At 52.7% G+C, this 16016-nt stretch overlaps 6 protein-coding genes; 5 read left to right on the forward strand and 1 right to left on the reverse strand.

Moving 5' to 3' along the window:
• Nucleotides 1-1029: 1029 nt before the first annotated feature.
• Nucleotides 1030-1953, forward strand: RCC_10396 (uncharacterized protein; the record flags this gene model as incomplete). XM_023775626.1 has 2 exons in its annotated part: nt 1030-1356; nt 1417-1953. 2 exons carry the CDS (start codon nt 1030-1032, stop codon nt 1951-1953), a joined length of 864 nt encoding a protein of 287 aa, XP_023631394.1.
• A 776-nt stretch (nt 1954-2729) lies between these two features.
• RCC_10397 (probable tryptophan synthase) lies at nt 2730-5027 on the reverse strand (the record flags this gene model as incomplete). Its single annotated transcript, XM_023775627.1, has 1 exon — nt 2730-5027. The coding sequence occupies one exon, from the start codon at nt 5025-5027 to the stop codon at nt 2730-2732; it is 2298 nt and encodes a 765-aa protein (XP_023631395.1).
• Nucleotides 5028-5327: 300 nt separating this feature from the next.
• RCC_10398 (related to TRM11 Catalytic subunit of an adoMet-dependent tRNA methyltransferase complex (Trm11p-Trm112p)) lies at nt 5328-7053 on the forward strand (the record flags this gene model as incomplete). Of its 2 annotated transcripts, none has more annotated exons than XM_023775628.1 (4): nt 5328-5441; nt 5697-6786; nt 6834-6979; nt 7030-7053. In XM_023775628.1, 4 exons carry the CDS (start codon nt 5328-5330, stop codon nt 7051-7053), a joined length of 1374 nt encoding a protein of 457 aa, XP_023631396.1. The 2 variants fall into 2 exon arrangements, with proteins under 2 accessions (XP_023631396.1, XP_023631397.1); XM_023775629.1 differs by lacking the exon at nt 5328-5441 and adding an exon at nt 5580-5621.
• A 563-nt stretch (nt 7054-7616) lies between these two features.
• On the forward strand, nt 7617-9238 carry RCC_10401 (uncharacterized protein; the record flags this gene model as incomplete). XM_023775630.1 has 2 exons in its annotated part: nt 7617-8219; nt 8267-9238. The coding sequence occupies 2 exons, from the start codon at nt 7617-7619 to the stop codon at nt 9236-9238; spliced, it is 1575 nt and encodes a 524-aa protein (XP_023631398.1).
• A 1594-nt stretch (nt 9239-10832) lies between these two features.
• On the forward strand, nt 10833-12604 carry RCC_10402 (uncharacterized protein; the record flags this gene model as incomplete). XM_023775631.1 has 2 exons in its annotated part: nt 10833-11327; nt 11384-12604. The coding sequence occupies 2 exons, from the start codon at nt 10833-10835 to the stop codon at nt 12602-12604; spliced, it is 1716 nt and encodes a 571-aa protein (XP_023631399.1).
• Nucleotides 12605-14238: 1634 nt separating this feature from the next.
• Nucleotides 14239-15138, forward strand: RCC_10403 (related to [acyl-carrier-protein] S-malonyltransferase; the record flags this gene model as incomplete). Its single annotated transcript, XM_023775632.1, has 1 exon — nt 14239-15138. The coding sequence occupies one exon, from the start codon at nt 14239-14241 to the stop codon at nt 15136-15138; it is 900 nt and encodes a 299-aa protein (XP_023631400.1).
• Nucleotides 15139-16016: the final 878 nt, after the last annotated feature.

A 16016-nucleotide genomic window follows, 5' to 3' on the forward strand; every position in this document is an offset into this window, starting at 1 on the left:
ACGGGAGGGCATCGAATCCAACTGGACTGGACCTATTCAAGGGCACCCCAGCAACAGGGGTCCATCGCATTGGGTAAGTAAGGTAGGTAAGGAGGTGTGTCTGTTGGTTCTATTCCGAGCTCCAAAGGTGGGCCACTCCGCCACGTAGATCCGTATCACGCGCTCGCGCACACCTGCATGACCCATCTTCCATGGAGTTGGTAGTTCTAGTGCTCAGTGTRGCATGCCAACAAACAGCTTCAACAATAAAAAAAATGTCCGATGTTTTCAAGGTTGGCATTTGCAGAAGACCCCCACAACGCCACGCAACGCAACCTTCAATCCAAACTCAAAGAAAACACGCTTTTGATCGGTTTCAGATGCAGATGCAGCTGTCAGCAGCTCGGCACATCATCCTTCTTCCCCATCGTTTCATCTTCTTCTTCTTCTTGGTTCTTATATCAACCCATCATCACGCATCATCAAAGCCCCAACCGCCACGACACCCGGAGCCCAGCCTAGCCTAGCCTGCATTCTTAGGCCTTGGAATCGACGCATCCCGTCATATTGCCAAGAGGTACGCTTAGGTATGCTCTCAAGATGCGCATCAACATGATATACGACTCCAATGTGTCGCCGTCGCCGTCGTCGTCAGCGTAAGCGAGACTTACTTCCGACCGACGATGGGTGCTCTCATCAATATCACGTGGTAGGTGGTTCACTGTCGACAATGGCCTTGTCAAGCCGACAATAAGCATGCCACGGGAAAGTTGACACAACTCCTTTATTCGGGTTGAACAAAAGAATTCCTCAATAACGGATAATGCTATTGACACACTCACTGCACACCACTATGGCAATGTTCGGAATCAACGTCGTTGGAGTACTTAACTTGCCAAAAACACCATCTATTCTTCAGCTACTCCCATCCTGTTACTTGCCTTCATCGAGTAACCCAACCTCGCAACGATTTCGCTCATAGCAATTGTCTGCTTCAACACGTCCTCCAACTCCAGCAGGCTCACAGCCCGCAACGCAACGCCAACAACCATGTCGGGCTCTGACATGGAAAAGGGCGCTGGCGTCCATTCTCCTCAACAACCGCGTGCAGCTGTTGTTTTCCCTCGTGATAGCTTCCTCCCTACCTACGAGGAGCATCTCAACACCGAACTGCGCAACTTCCCCGACGCAGCCCCTCAAGCCAGGCCCCAGCCGTTCGACCGCATCGAAGAGCCAGCAACAAAGCGAAAGGCCCTTCTGCGTCGTCGGTCATGGTGGTCTGCAATCTCCACCGTTCTCTTCCTTGTTATCTCAGCGGTCATCGGTTCTGCGGTCTTCTTGTACCGTTCAACCCACCTCAAGGACAGCGGTACGAAGGTATCCCTCCCCTCTACCTCTTATCACACTGTCACTCTCAGCACGCTGACCTTCTCCGAGCACGTCTCTGAAACCAGCATGCCGATGCCCGCGCGTGAAGCAGCGACTGTCACCTTCTTTCCAACGACGGTCACCATCACCGTTCCCAAAACCACCGTGTACGTCACTGCTCCGGTGCCAGCAACAAGCACTTCTACCCGGATCGTCACTGTCCAACCTTCATCTACAACCACTACTGAGGCGGACTTGCTCCCTACTACAGGGGAGCCATCCCTCATCACTTTCTCGACAGAGGCAACCTCTGTCGCATCGTTCTCAACTTCGAGCACCTCAACTTCGAGCACCTCAGCTTCAAGCACCTCAACGTCAAGCACCTCAACTTCGAGCACTTCGACTTCAAACACATCAGCTTCGTCGTCCTCAGAAACTACTCCACCACCTCCTCCACCTCCTCCACCTCCGTCAACAGAGTCAACGACTCTGGTCTCGGTCACAACGGCTACGGCTACACCAACCACAAGCTCAATACCTCCACCACCAACACGATCAGGTCGCGAACCTGGCTTCTGCGGTGTTGTTGGGGAAGCATGCGCTTAAACTCTACCATCTTTAGAGGGCTGTTCATGGGCGTTTTGGGCCTGTAAATTACTGGTTTGGGAGGAATAGGGGAACAACAAACAAGGAGTTTCATTCACTTACTAGCAAGAAAAAAAAACAAATTTCATCAAAAGCAACATGTCTCATCTCATTTGTGCAGAATCAATCTTTCAACTGTAGCTTTGTCGTTATTATATGTATTCACCTGGTCGTCGCATGTCTGAGTTTTGAAAGCCACGGTCTCAGAATCTACCCCTTTGTCCTCTCGAACATCGGTGTTGTATGAAGATCTCAACGCAAGCGACAAGATCATATTCACCTTCACCTTCACGATAATCGAACCCAGAGCTGTCGAAATGAGAAAATCATCAACATAACCGCGCCCCCAAGCTGCCCTGCCCGTCGAATAACGGGGCTACTCTGCTGGCAGGAAAGGTTCTAGCAGCTCCAGCGTTGTCGATTCTGCATCGTCTTGCCTCGATTAAAAAAGATACTCACATCGGGTACAGCTCTGGTCGGACTTTTTTGTAAACGGGAAAGAGTAATTGGCAGATTGGGCTCTTTGATTGCTGAACCTATCCTAGCCCCGACGTCTGTAAAAGACACCGTTACCTTAATTCTACATCCTGCTTCTTTGCCTTTTGAAAGCAACCTTGAATAAACATCGCTCCATCAACATCATGCTCCATTACCATTAATGCAAATCAAAAACGAACGTGGATGGGTACGACGGGGGTACTCCATCAACACCATGTCAAGCAAGAGACACGGAAGATTTAGAACCGGAGATCCCATCCAATCTTTGGACCGATTCTCGGCAGCTCCTGGGCAACCTCCTCGACATCCTTGTCTCCTCTACCCGAGAGACAGATGACGATGTTCTCATCCTCTTYCAGCGTCTTGGCGAGCTCAACGGCACCAAAGATGGCGTGACTCGACTCGAGCGCGGGAATGATGCCCTCCAATTCGGAGAGCAGTCGGAAACCGATAAAGGCCTCGGAGTCGGTGGCCGCGATGAAGGTGGCGCGAGCGCTGTCCTTCCATCCTGCGAGCTCGGGACCCACACCTGGGTAATCCAAACCTGCGGAAACGGAATGCGTGTCGGTGATTTGACCCTGTGCGTCTTGCAGAATGTACGTCCGCACGCCGTGGAGCACACCTGGCTTGCCGCCCGAAAGAGTAGCACTATGTCTGCYTGTCTCGATACCGTCACCACCAGCTTCTACGCCCAAAAGCTTGACGCTTGGATCCTCTGCGAATGGGGAGAACATGCCGGATGCGTTGCTGCCACCTCCAACGCAAGCAATCACAGCGTCTGGGAGCCTGCCTGTCAAGTCCTGCATCTGCCGCTTCGTCTCCTGTCCGATGACGCTCTGGAATGTTCGCACAATGGTAGGGAAGGGGTGAGGACCAATTGCAGATCCGATGATGTAGTGTGTAGTGTCCAATCTCTCCACCCACTTGCGCATTGCCTCGTTGACGGCGTCTCGGAGTGTGCGTGATCCGGATTCGACAGCCACAACCGTCGCACCGAGAAGCTTCATGCGGAAAACGTTCAACGCCTGTCTGCGAACATCCTCTGCTCCCATGTAGACTGTGCACTTCATGCCGARTCTCGCACAGACGGTTGCAGTCGCTACACCGTGCTGTCCGGCACCAGTCTCTGCAATGATTTCATTCTTGCCCAAACGCTTTGCGATCAAAGCTTGGCCGATGGCATTGTTGATTTTGTGTGAACCGGTGTGGTTGAGATCCTCGCGCTTCAAGTAGATGTTGGCGCCGAATCCCGGCTTGGCGGCCTTGCGTGTGTTGTCTGTTAGTCGCTCGGCTTTGTGGAGAGAGGAAGGTCTGCTCATGTATGGGTAGTATGAGCGGAACTCCTCCCAGAAGGTTGGGTCGTTGCACGCAGCACTGAAGCCTTTCTCCAGCTCGGACAGACAGTCCATGAGCGACTCTGGCACATACTGGCCTCCAAACTGTCCAAAACGGGATGGAATGAGCTCTGGATCCTTCTCGTCGGTGTTGAGTGCCTCGAGCTGGTCTGCTAGGCCTGGTCCATCGCCAGCCTTGACAACCCCATCGACATGCACGATACCGTTCTTTGGATCACTCTCGCTGGCGGGTCGCTTGGTGGGATCGGCAGTGGATATCTGTGCCGGTGCAGCCTCGTTTGTTCGGGTGATCCRGCCGCTGCCATCACCATTGGGGTTTGCGTCAGTTGAGATGCCATGTCCGTTGGAATCGCCGTTGGAATCGCCGTTGTTTGGGGACACGCGCTCGTTGCGTCGGAGGGTGATGTTGTGGCAGTATTCTTCTACCGCCTTGGCGCCTTCTCCTTGAGGAGCATTCTTCAGGGTGGTGATGATCTGACTGCCAATGACAACACCCTCAGAGACCTTGCCCACTTCGACAAAGTGCTCTCGTGTGCTCACACCAAAACCGACCGCAGCCGCCACTCCACCAGAGTACTTGTGCACTCGGTCCAATAGATCTGGCAATCCCGTGCTCAATGCTCCAGTCGCTCCAGTGACTCCCATGCGAGAGACGACGTAGATCATCGAGTCTGCAATCCCACACAGCAATTTCATGCGCTTCTCACTGGTCACCGGTGCAATCAATGGCACATAGGACAGACCATAGTTGGTACAGTGTCCTCGGAAGCGCACAGCCTCCTCCGGTGGCAGATCGACCATGATGAAGCCATTGACACCAGCTGACTTGGAGTCTTGCAACATGCGTTCTTCGCCGTACGCCAACAGCGGGTTGTAGTAGCCCATGAGAAGAACTGGGGCCTTCAAACCCCGCCGCCGTGCCTCACGAACCATGTTCAAACATATTGTTGTAGTTGTGCCATTTGCAAGGGAAATTGTGTTTGCCGTCTGAATGGTGGGCCCGTCGGCGATGGGGTCTGTGAAGGGCGTGCCGAGTTCGATAATGTCTGCACCGCCTGCTTCCATGGACAGCATGATATCGGGCGTCTCAGCAATGGTTGGAAAACCTGCAGTCATGTATGTGACGAGCGCCGGTCTGCCCTCACTCTTTGCGCGGGCGTAGGCCGCCTTGATGCCTTCCATGATGCCGTTGTCTTGCGTTGATGTTGGAGTTGCTTCTTGGTGTTACTGACGAGCTGTCTGGTGTTGTAAGAGAAGGTGGTCAAGAATCAATGTTCTTGAAGCGTTCTTTGTTTCAAGCTTGCTCTGACTCAATGCCTCCAGAATTAATGAAGTTCGTCACCTTTGGAGATCCACGCTCCACGCTAGCCACTCGGCTCACCCCGCTATGCAGGGTCCTCATCGTCGGTTGCCGAGTCTTCACTTTTTTTGACTCCAGCTCCACGGAAGCCTCGACTTCAAAAAGATTGTTGATCCGCGACGATGGAGTACCTCATTCGCTTCAAGCAAATACACAACACTTTTCGCCAAGCAGAGACGAATGCGCTAGCAGATCTGCTTGGCCTCACAATAGAATGGCTCTCATACTCAGACGAAGTACGWTAAACTTAATCCAGGTGAGCTGAACGGCATTTGTAAGGATAGTGTAGTGGCTTCTGCGTCTCGATACATGCCATACAAAGCGTCGGTGTGAGTATCTCATAGCCGAGATGCAGGGCGTTTGCTGAGTCTCGCATGTGTCGAGACCAGCAGCACAGCACTTGTATAGTCCTTAAGGTCGGTATCAACCGTCTCATCGCCTCGTCCGTCAGTCTACCTGAATCTTGATTGTTCAAGCTAACGCATCATCAGACACCTTTTGCCATAATACGCTTCCAAGAACCCGTTGACCATGCGAGGGCGGCCAAGGATCTAATGACCCGCTCGATTCTGACTTATGCAATCCATGAACTTTGGGGAGAGGGCATTGACTATGCTTCACTCCATGCAGATATACGTAGACGCACAGAGGCACGCTGGGATGATTACCGATATGTGTCATTTCGTTTCGAGCTTGACAGCTTCCAAGGCAGCCGTTCCAGTCGCGAACAGAAAGCCACGATGGAGGCTCTTGCATTCATGGACTTTCAAGGGAAAATCGTCATGAAGAACCCAGATCACCTGTTTACCATCTTCGAAGACTTCAAGCTGAAGGCTCCTGCTCCTCACCGAGTCTTTCTGGGTCGACTGGTGGCCGAGAGCAATCGAAAGGTGGTTGCTAAATACAACCTCAAGAAGCGCAAGTACATTGCTACAACTTCCATGGACGCCGAACTTTCACTTGTGACTGCCAACATGGCTCGGGCTGGGCCCGGGAAGTCAGCGTACGATCCGTTCATGGGTACGGGTTCTTTCCCTCTGGCTTGTGCAGAATTTGGCTCTGCTGTATTTGGCAGCGATATGGATGGCCGGAGCATTCGTGGGAAGAAAGATCGCAATGTGAAATCAAACTTCAAGCAGTACGGTACATCGCCCCTCTATCTAGGTGGCTTCGCAGCGGACATCACAAACACTCCCTTGCGAGAGACTCGATGTCTGGACTCGATTGTGTGTGATCCTCCGTATGGTGTTCGTGAAGGTCTGAAAGTCCTCGGCAGTAATCGAGATTACTTACAGGAGGAGATCTTCCTTGCGGACGGAAGACCTGCACATCTCGTGGAAGGCTATATCCCGCCGAGAAAGCCCTACAGCTTTCTACGCATGCTGGACGACATCCTTGACTTCAGCGCGAATATGCTAGTCGATGATGGTCGGTTGTGCATGTGGATGCCCGTCGCAGGGGCTGTTGAAGAAGCGATTGACGAAGACAATGTTCAAGTCACCGAACAAGAAACCGAGTACGACGTACCACAACACCCCATGTTGAAGCTTGTCAGCACTTGTACGCAAGATTTCAACAAATGTGCGTTTTCTGCAGGACTTGTACATCACTATAGCTGACCATCGCAGGGTCGAGACGCTTGTTGACCTACCAGCGACTACAGGACAGTAGCGTTGATGCCGATTCCTTGATAGCATATCGTACGCAGAGGTTGGAGCTGCAGGGTGTCAATGGGGATGGGTCCGCAGATGAGCTGAACGCTTTTCGAAGAAAGGTAGTGTTGTCATCGCTCCATTCAACTCCCCTGTGCTAATAGCGAAACAGTACTTCCAGGGTTTCAAAGACTGAGGTTGAGAGTGGTGCCACGATATGTCGAATTGATTGTAACTGACATGCTTGAGAGACGCTGCAGCCGTCGTATGTCATATGACAGTGGAATATTCAAATCACACTGATGTAGAAGAACTTCAGGGTTAGGGTTGGGGTAGTAGAGCGAAAGCATTTCGTCTCTGACTACCACAGCGGGACCAAGCCTGGGACAAGCATTAAATTTCAATGGTATGTTTGGATGTATTGGTCTTTGTTCCAAGGTCTGAGGCCTTGAGCGGAATGAGAGTGACATTTCATTTCGTGTCGTCGTAGTTGAATGCGAGTCGTTGTCAATAGACGTCCATATTCACTCCCAGCCGTGTCCATGAGTATTCACTGCGACACATTCCGGGCTATTTAGATGGCCAAGCCAGGAACCAGAGCAAGCATCCGATCAATATTCCCTTCTTCCATGACCTACATAAGGTAGTACTGCGCCTGCATATCACGAACTCCGACTGTGTTCCTTGACTCCGATCCCGAAATCCGTTCAGGCACCTCTCTTCCACCAAACGTTCATCCGCGACGACGCCAATTGAAACATGATACCCAAACAGAACAACAAAGTCCCACCAGAGATTGTTCAGCAGCTCATCAAAGATGCCCTCCAAGATCCACAGCTTCCCAGGCAGAATCCCACAGAAGCCTTTTGGCAGCTGCCTGCCGCAGAACATGCAAAAGCACAATCTGCCAAGCTCTCCTCTGTCACCACGTACGCCATCATAGGCTCTGGGATTACAGGCTGTAGCGTGGCGAAGAATCTGCTTGATAATCTACCCGCAGATTCTAATTCGACAGTCACCGTTTTCGAGGCACGCTCACTTACCAGTGGAGCCACGGGACGAAATGGAGGCCATATTCTCTCCCCTGTCCCGGAGGAGTTTGGAGCCATGTCGAAGGGTTTTGGTGCAACGGAGGCGGCAAAGATTGGAAGATTCGCGAATCGTACACTGGAATCAATGCATGGTCTTGCTGCGACGGAAGGACTGACAGAAGCTGCCCAAGTTCGGCATGTTCGGACCATCACTGGCTTCAGGGATGAGAAGCTTCTCGACGAGGCGAAGAAGAGTTTCCTAAAGTATGAGGAGTGCGTTCAGGAAGCACAAGGAGATGGCCAAGTTCTTACTAGCGAGGAGGCCACACAAGTAAGATGCTATCCTTCTTTCGGCAAATTCGAGGCTGACATTATCAGGAGTATAATCTCAAAGACACCGTGGGAGCAATCAGCTGTAGTGCGGGTGCTTTCTGGCCATATAGGCTCGTGACTGGTATCTTCGCCAGGATGCTATCTCAATACGATGGTCGCTTCTTTCTGGAAACCGAGACTCCAGTAACTGCGGTGGCCTATCAACCCGAGGAGGACAGAGACCATCCTTACAGCATCGACACGGCCCGTGGAACTGTTCACGCCACCAAAGTCATCTATTGCAGTAATGGCTGGACAGGACATCTCATTCCGAATCTTCGCGGAAAGATATTTCCACTGCGAGGGACCATGTCCGTTCAGAAGGCAGGATCTGAACTCCCTTCACAAGGAGACCAAAGATCGTGGAGCATGATCGACAAGCCTCAATACAATAACCAGGACAGCACATTCTCATACGGACTCTACTATATCACGCAAGACCCCATGACAGGGGATGTTTTCATAGGCGGAGAAAAGCAAAGGATAGGGGAAGTGTTGAGCAGCGATGATACAACGACAAGCAGTGTCTCGCAGAAAACCTTGGAGAATATCCTACCGACAATCTTCGCAAAGGGGTGGCGAGACGGTGAAGTTCCCGAAGTGAAGAAGCTCTGGAGTGGAGTCATGGGCTTCACGCCAGACCATCTACCGTGGGTAGGACAGATTCCGAAAGATGTTACTGGTAGAGCGGGTGACGGAGAGTTCATTGCAGCCGGGTTCAATGGCTATGGTATGCCGCTATGTTGGGGCTGCGGCGAGGCCGTAGCCAAAATGATACTGGGAAAGGAGGCCGAGGTCAGCGAATGGCTGCCGGCAAGCTTCCTTGTATCATCAAAGCGCCTGAACAGCGTATTCACCACCCCCGAGGCTGCGGTCGCGGGACTATTGGGACAGTTGCCGGATTGGCTGACCACCGCCAAGTTGGTTGGCCGGCACGCCGTAAACCTCGTTAGAGGTGCGTTGTTTAGGTGGATGTAGTAGTTGGGGTACCTTCAGGATATTCGGTAGTCATGTAAAGGATAGAGTTAGGTCAAGACGTGGAATWTTTGCCAAAGTTCATGACGCTTTGTTATTGCTGAAGTTCCGTACAAGAGCCGTGCGATCCCGTATCGACTTGCCTCTGAGAGTCCGCAGCCGAAGAAGTGTTTGTGAAGTTTGGCATCTTTGCGAGTAGAAGCGCCTGGTGAATGTCTTGAGAAGAGTGGGAGCAATACTGGTGGCTAAGATGCCAACACGCAATACTTATCCAAAATCTTGTGGGTACTTTCAAAAGGGGTACGGGGAACGTGTCCATCGTTCCTGCCCTATCGTAAACGGACATCATCCAGACTGACTCAAGCTCAAAAGAAGCATTGAATAAGACTGACCGGTGGAAACCGTGTGAAACGAATAGATCAGGTAAAGGAGAGACATGTGTGTATGAGAGGAGCAAAGCATTCGATAAGCAGGAGAGGTGTACGGCATTCGAGATCAGCTTTGCTCGGCGTGCAATAGCAGAGCAGCTATATCGACGATGCAATGCTGCTTCTCAGTGAAGCAGTAATTTCTCAAAGTAAGCTACGCAAGTCTGGCAGCGTTATGGTTCGAAGGTGACGACCACCAAGCGGACACTAAGGTACACATGTGTAAGTGCACGCAGACCACCCTACTGGGAAGTGAACAAGAGGTAGACGCGTGTCGAAGGTACGAATTCCTGGCATTACGCGAACGTATGCTATAGAGTATCCTGCGCTCATTATTGCTCTGTAGGCAGTATCCGTCTTTCCTGATTCATATGATCGACATCATGTACTGAGAGTGAGGTCTGCGGTTTATGGTAAAAGCTGCAAATGTCTCGAAATGACTTTTACGCGCGTAGCATGGRTGTAGTCGTCGCCATCGTTGCCCTTGTCGTCGTAACCCAGTCGTCGTCGGATCGAGGCCTCGTCGTTTGCATTTCGACCGTGGCGTTAGGGGTATATTGGCCGTCGTCACAGAACTCGCCTCTTGCATAGTCCAGTGCCCTCGCGTGTGCCTCAGCAGGCGTGAGGGAAGGACAAGCAGCTGCCTCCGGCAAGTGCTGACCAGTAAGGCAGGCACTATCCACTCTCTCTGCATATGGATGTTCTTCGTCTTCCTCGCCTCCCTTCTTCGTCTCTTCACTTCAATGCACTTCCCACTGTATGCTGTGTGGCGTGTTGGCAGCAGTAGCAGCAGYGACGGCAGCATCATCATCGTCCGCTCGCAAACGCCGCCCCGCCGCTCAAGCTGCAACCACCCGGGAGCGTCCCGCCATTCCTTGATTAGAATGGTAGGAGCTTCGCCGAACGCGACTACTTAAAGCGCGAGAAATTCCCCAAACAACCCCCAAACAACACCATCATCTCTCTTCCAATCGAGAGCCATCCCATCCCATCAACATCGCAGTGCACCTTGCACTACACTGCATTCCCTATCAACCGCACTTGGGCCTACCTCACTAGGCCAAGTGTTCAGCGCCTCTCGCCATCCATCACAACCGCTTCATCCTCTCAGCAAACATCAGCTGAATTCCAGAGCCTACCATCCGCAACACCCAAAGCAATCACTCATCATGGACGAACGTGCGCAGATGTTGGCCGACCTCGGCCTCGACCATCGTGACGAGGTGTCTGTACCTGCCCAGCCGAGTTCCTCCGCCGAAACAGCGGTGTACGAGCATCGCGATGAGCAGCGACGCCAGAAGGCCCACGACCAGGCCGATGCTGACGCGGGCAACCCACAGCATGCCAAGATCAGCGCGTGGAACAAGCAGGAGATGTTTGGCGGCGACCCGATGCAAGATGGCCTGGCAAACCGCTACAGCGGTCAAGGTCATCGCGAGCAGTTGCAGCAGCAGCATCACCCGCAGATGAATAAATCACACGCCATGGCCGGGGGTGATACACGCCGCGCCCAAGGTAATGGTGCTTCGGCCTCCCTGTCAAACGTCCCTCGGGGTGATGCACGCCGCATCCAAGGTAATGGTGCTTCGGCCTCCCTGTCAAACGNAATGGTGCTTCGGCCTCCCTGTCAAACGTCCCTCGGGGTGATGCACGCCGCATCCAAGGTAATGGTGCTTCGGCCTCCCTGTCAAACGTCCCTCGCCCCACTCAGCACCACCAGGCCCAAGCCGGGCCATCTCTCCCAAAGGGTCTGGCCAACGTTGTGCCAAGTGCCCGCACTCCAATACGCCCAACTGGCACTCCAACACGTGCCGCACGCACTACCGCGACATCCGTTGCCGACGAGTCGGTCTCCTTTGTCACCCGATCGCAGCACGGATCGACGGTGCGAGCCTCTGCAACTGCGGCTTCACCTGATGCCCTGGTCACGTCCCCTTCATCCAGTGGCACTCGTACCTCGGCCACAACCACTGCCACCATCCTTCGAGTCCCCCGTACTAAGGCTGCAGACAACCCAGCGCCACCACAAGCACCTAGAGCTGTTGCGGTCGATCATTACCGCAACATGGTTGATGTGAAGATGGCGCAGCACTATGCAGCGAATCCAGGTCCCAAAGCTGATATCTACTACAACATGTTCCCGGAGCGCCGCCCTTATCTCGCCAAGGCTCTTGAGGAGATCGCYCAGAAGCAGACCGCCAAAGTCAAGAAGATGGTTCCAATTGAGGAGGTGAAGCATGCTGGCAGTAGTGGCGACAAGGCTGATGCCAGAAAGGACGTCCCCAACATCGAGAAGGTCGTCAAGAAGGTGGTTGTGGACAAGGCCCCCGAACCAAAGGCTGCCGTCGCCGCAAAGGCTTCACCGAGCATCATCACCAAGAAGGAGATTGCGGAGGACAAGGCTTCCATCACGAAAGCTGTCGTGACCGAGAAGATCACACCGATCAACATCAAGAAGAAGGCCGTTCAGGATGCCGTCATTGACGAAAAGGAGAATGCATCAACCATCATCAAGGAGGAGATTGTTGAGAAGGGCCGTGAGGTTTTGGCTCCGCTGGCTCCGTCTGAGCAACTGTCTCGTAAGCCTAGCCGCCCAGAGACCGCTTCATCTGCCGGCAGTAGCCCTCGCTCTGAGGCCAGCTCGACCAGCGCTTCAACAGGATTGTCCATTCCAACTCCTCCAGCCCCGTCGATGCCGCAGACCCCAATGTACGGCAAGTTGATCGTAACATACCTCAATGCCGAAATGAACCACATCGACACCCAGAAGATTGACATCAACGCGCCCATCCACGCCAGCATCCAAATCACCTCCAAGGCTGCTGCGTATRATCCTCGCGCTATCCAGAACGCTGTGCAGAATTTCGMTGATGGAATGTGTCTGCGAGACCGGAACATTCGTCTGGAACACGGCGATGATGGCCTGTACCAGGAGATCTAAAACGAAGATGGTTCGTGATGGCGTAGGGCTGTCGAGTGTGGAAAGGCGATGTGGATGATGAGGAGCTTGTGGTGCTAATGATGAATTGTGATGAACTCCAGCTCAGCTTGAGCATCGAATGTTGTCGGCGCTTCACRCATAGCTTATGCATGAACCAAACAAAAGTATTCAACATAGCTTGCCTGTCGTAGTCCACCGTGAATCCGGTCGTGCAGTGAGGACACGCCATCGATTGTTCAGATTCGCCACGATCCGGCTGCGAGGTGAATTCTGAGGAATGGCCGTCTCCGACTGCTGGGAGCAATTCCAGGCAGTATACGATCGCCTCTGGTCGCGTCCTACTTGTGTGAGGCTTCTCTTCCGGGCCGTTGAATGGATCTACACGGATGGAAGTACAAAAGATAGGCCTGAGCTAGAGAATGCAATCCTCGTATCGCCTTCGAGATTGGATGGAGAAACTTTCTCGATTTTTTACTAGCAAACGTGCTTTGACGGCTCCACCAGTTGGAAAGAGAAACTACATCTCGCCGAGTATGAGGCCATTCAGCGGAACTCCAAGATGGTGCGCCTTTGTCGGTTGACTTCTGATGAACGCCATCATGGCTTCCCGCGCATATCGAGATCTAAAGAGATCGGACTTGGTCCTCTTGAGATCCTAGAGTGTGGGCGGATTGGGACCGTTCGACGGACTCGAGAAAGAAGGGAATCCAGTAATAAGAAGGATCTAATGATACCGTGCTCTGGTGTCATCCCTCGATGTCGTCCTAGATACATTCGAATTGCTCGAGTGTATCCGTATGTCGACACAAAAGGGGCCGTCAACTGTGAGGATACGCATCTCGCACTAGCTAGCAGTGCTGATCCGGCAGGAGTAAGTACTATTGATGCCAGCATTGAGAGCTTCCACCATCGCAAGACGTGCTCGCAGGTGCTTGAACGCGTTTCGGAGGAGTCGCCAAGCAGGGATAGATGTAAGTTGAAGAGCTGTTCCATCACATGGCAGAGCTCTTATCCATGCGTGGATGAGTGCGCAGAGTCATGTCTGCAAACGACATCTTCGTCGAGGGAGTCGAGTAGAATGGAATGAGACTCAACAAGTCAAAGTCACGCTCTCCGATTTCATGGTATTTCACATGGATCGTTAGCTCCGGATGACCTCGGCTTCAATTGCCCGACCCAGCTCCACCACGTGCAGCTCAGCTCATCATGCCCGCCATCGACACCTTTCTTCCCGGGAGCACAACCTCCTGCACCGCATGTCCAAAACGCTCGGCCTTCTACGCATAATGTCTCATTTCATAAGCTCCACGTCGAAACATCTACCCAGAAGCCACGCGGTTTACGAATCCCTCTTGTCCTTGCCGCCCTCGATTCGCCCTTCCGTCTATGCATCCTGCCAATCACGATGTCAGTCCACGATCGTCGAGAAGAAGCACCCTCGTACGGCGATATTCTTCCCAGGTGCAGGAGTTCAAAGGGTGGGAATGACCACTGACTGGTTGGAGGCCTTTCCTCGTACCGTCAAGCCCATACTGGAGCAATTCGACGACACACTGGGATTTAGTCTGTCTAAGATAATCGCCGAGGGCCCCAATGCTCGTCTGACAGCTAGTGAGAACGCACAGCCTGCAATCATGGCAACGTCGATCATGATACTTCGGGTCCTTGAGCAGGAGTTTGATTTCAAGCTGGCAGATCGAATCGATGTTACTTTGGGACATTCACTTGGGGAATTTGCCGCCTTGGTTGCAGGTGGGTACATACGCGAGGCAGATGCTCTAAAGCTTGTCAGAAGAAGAGGAGAAGTCATGGCGCGCTGCTCAAAGGATTTGGATGAGGAGGTGGGCATGGTTGCTCTCGTCTGCGAAAGCGACCACTTGGAGCCCATGGTCGACGCTATACATGCCTTTCTGGGCCACCACTCGGAAGGAACCAAAACGGACAGCCATTCGGACAATGACCTCCCCTCTGTGCAACAAGTTTCCATCGCCAACGTCAACTCCAAAAACCAGATTGTACTATCTGGCAGCATCAAGCGAATCAACGAGCTCCTTACTCACCTTCGTCAATTTGGCGGGCATGACCCGCGTGCAGTCAGGCTCAAGAGCGACTCCCCCTTCCACAGTCCGCTTATGAAGCCCGCGGCAGACTTCATGAGGAAGACACTTGACCAACCGTCCCCAACAGAGAAGGACCAGGACATCATAATGTGGCCTGGCATTATTCCCTGTATCAGCAATGTCTCGGCACGCCCGTTTCAGGGAAAGCAGGAGATCAAGGATCTATTGGCACGGCAATGCGTTGAAACCGTACTATGGCACGATAGTATTGTGTATTTGCACAAGGAGGAAAAGGTAAAGCGATGGGTGGGAATTGGGCCTGGTAAAGTTGGTCGCAACCTTGTTGGTAAGGAGGTCGGCCTGAAAGGTGCCGTTAAGGGAGGAGGAGTCTGGGGCATTAGCGATCCACGCGAAGTTGAAAACATGATGAGAGAGTTTGAGAAGACGGAAATCATGGATGAGAGCGAGCTGTAGCGCAGGCATAGCCGGGCAAGTCGAATTACGAATGCTGTTTGGTTGATTCTTGTGCCTACGGGAATATCAGCATGTTTGCTCGTTGTCGTCGTTGCAAGGGACGTACAGTACTCCTAGCAAGCGCTCGACGGTGTGACCCGATTGCCGGGGAACAATAGTGGGTCTTTCAGGTACACAAGCAACACAAGGCTGAGCAATACCCAAGGTCGGACTCCGCGAAGCTCCACTTGCTACGGGAGCTTCAACAAGAGGTTTTGACAGCTCTCCAGGCTTGTCCGCGTTATYCGCGCTACGCTTGCCTGACAGAGCCGAGCATTGCCGCCTCCATAATCTTGCTGCTTGATCATGGAAGGTTAATTGAATAGTTGGCAGTTGATGCGAACATTCAAAGTGGTCATACATACAGGTACCTTCAGTACGCGACCCGATATCGCTCTCGGTCTCACTTGCGGTCAGTCCAAGCCTCCCCGGAGACGAACCCTGTAAGATCTCCAGCCAATAAAAACGCAGCATCCTTATCGGAGGTCGAGCTCTCGGTGATCGATATGACACGCAAAACAACTTTTAACCCACTGTCATCAATCGACAGCTCAAGCCGCCCCCATCAGAGTCGCACGCATGCAGTTTGGCTCCAGCGTAGACTGGACCATTCCGAACGTTTATCGTACCGGCGGGGTGGGCGAAGGTGAGGCGAGACGCGCCGGAGCCGGCGATCCTGCTACCATGGCCGCGAAGGTGACGACACAAAATCTTTTTGGTCGGTACCTTTGGGCACATGTGAAGACGGTCTTAAGCCTCATCGTGCCTGCTTTTGTTTCTTATCCCCTCACAATCTCTGTTCTTCCATCTTGAGTCGGAATAAACAGAAACATAATCCT

Source organism: Ramularia collo-cygni (assembly GCF_900074925.1).
Source record: "Ramularia collo-cygni strain URUG2 genome assembly, contig: RCC_scaffold22, whole genome shotgun sequence".
In the NCBI taxonomy this organism is placed as follows: domain Eukaryota; kingdom Fungi; phylum Ascomycota; class Dothideomycetes; order Mycosphaerellales; family Mycosphaerellaceae; genus Ramularia; species Ramularia collo-cygni.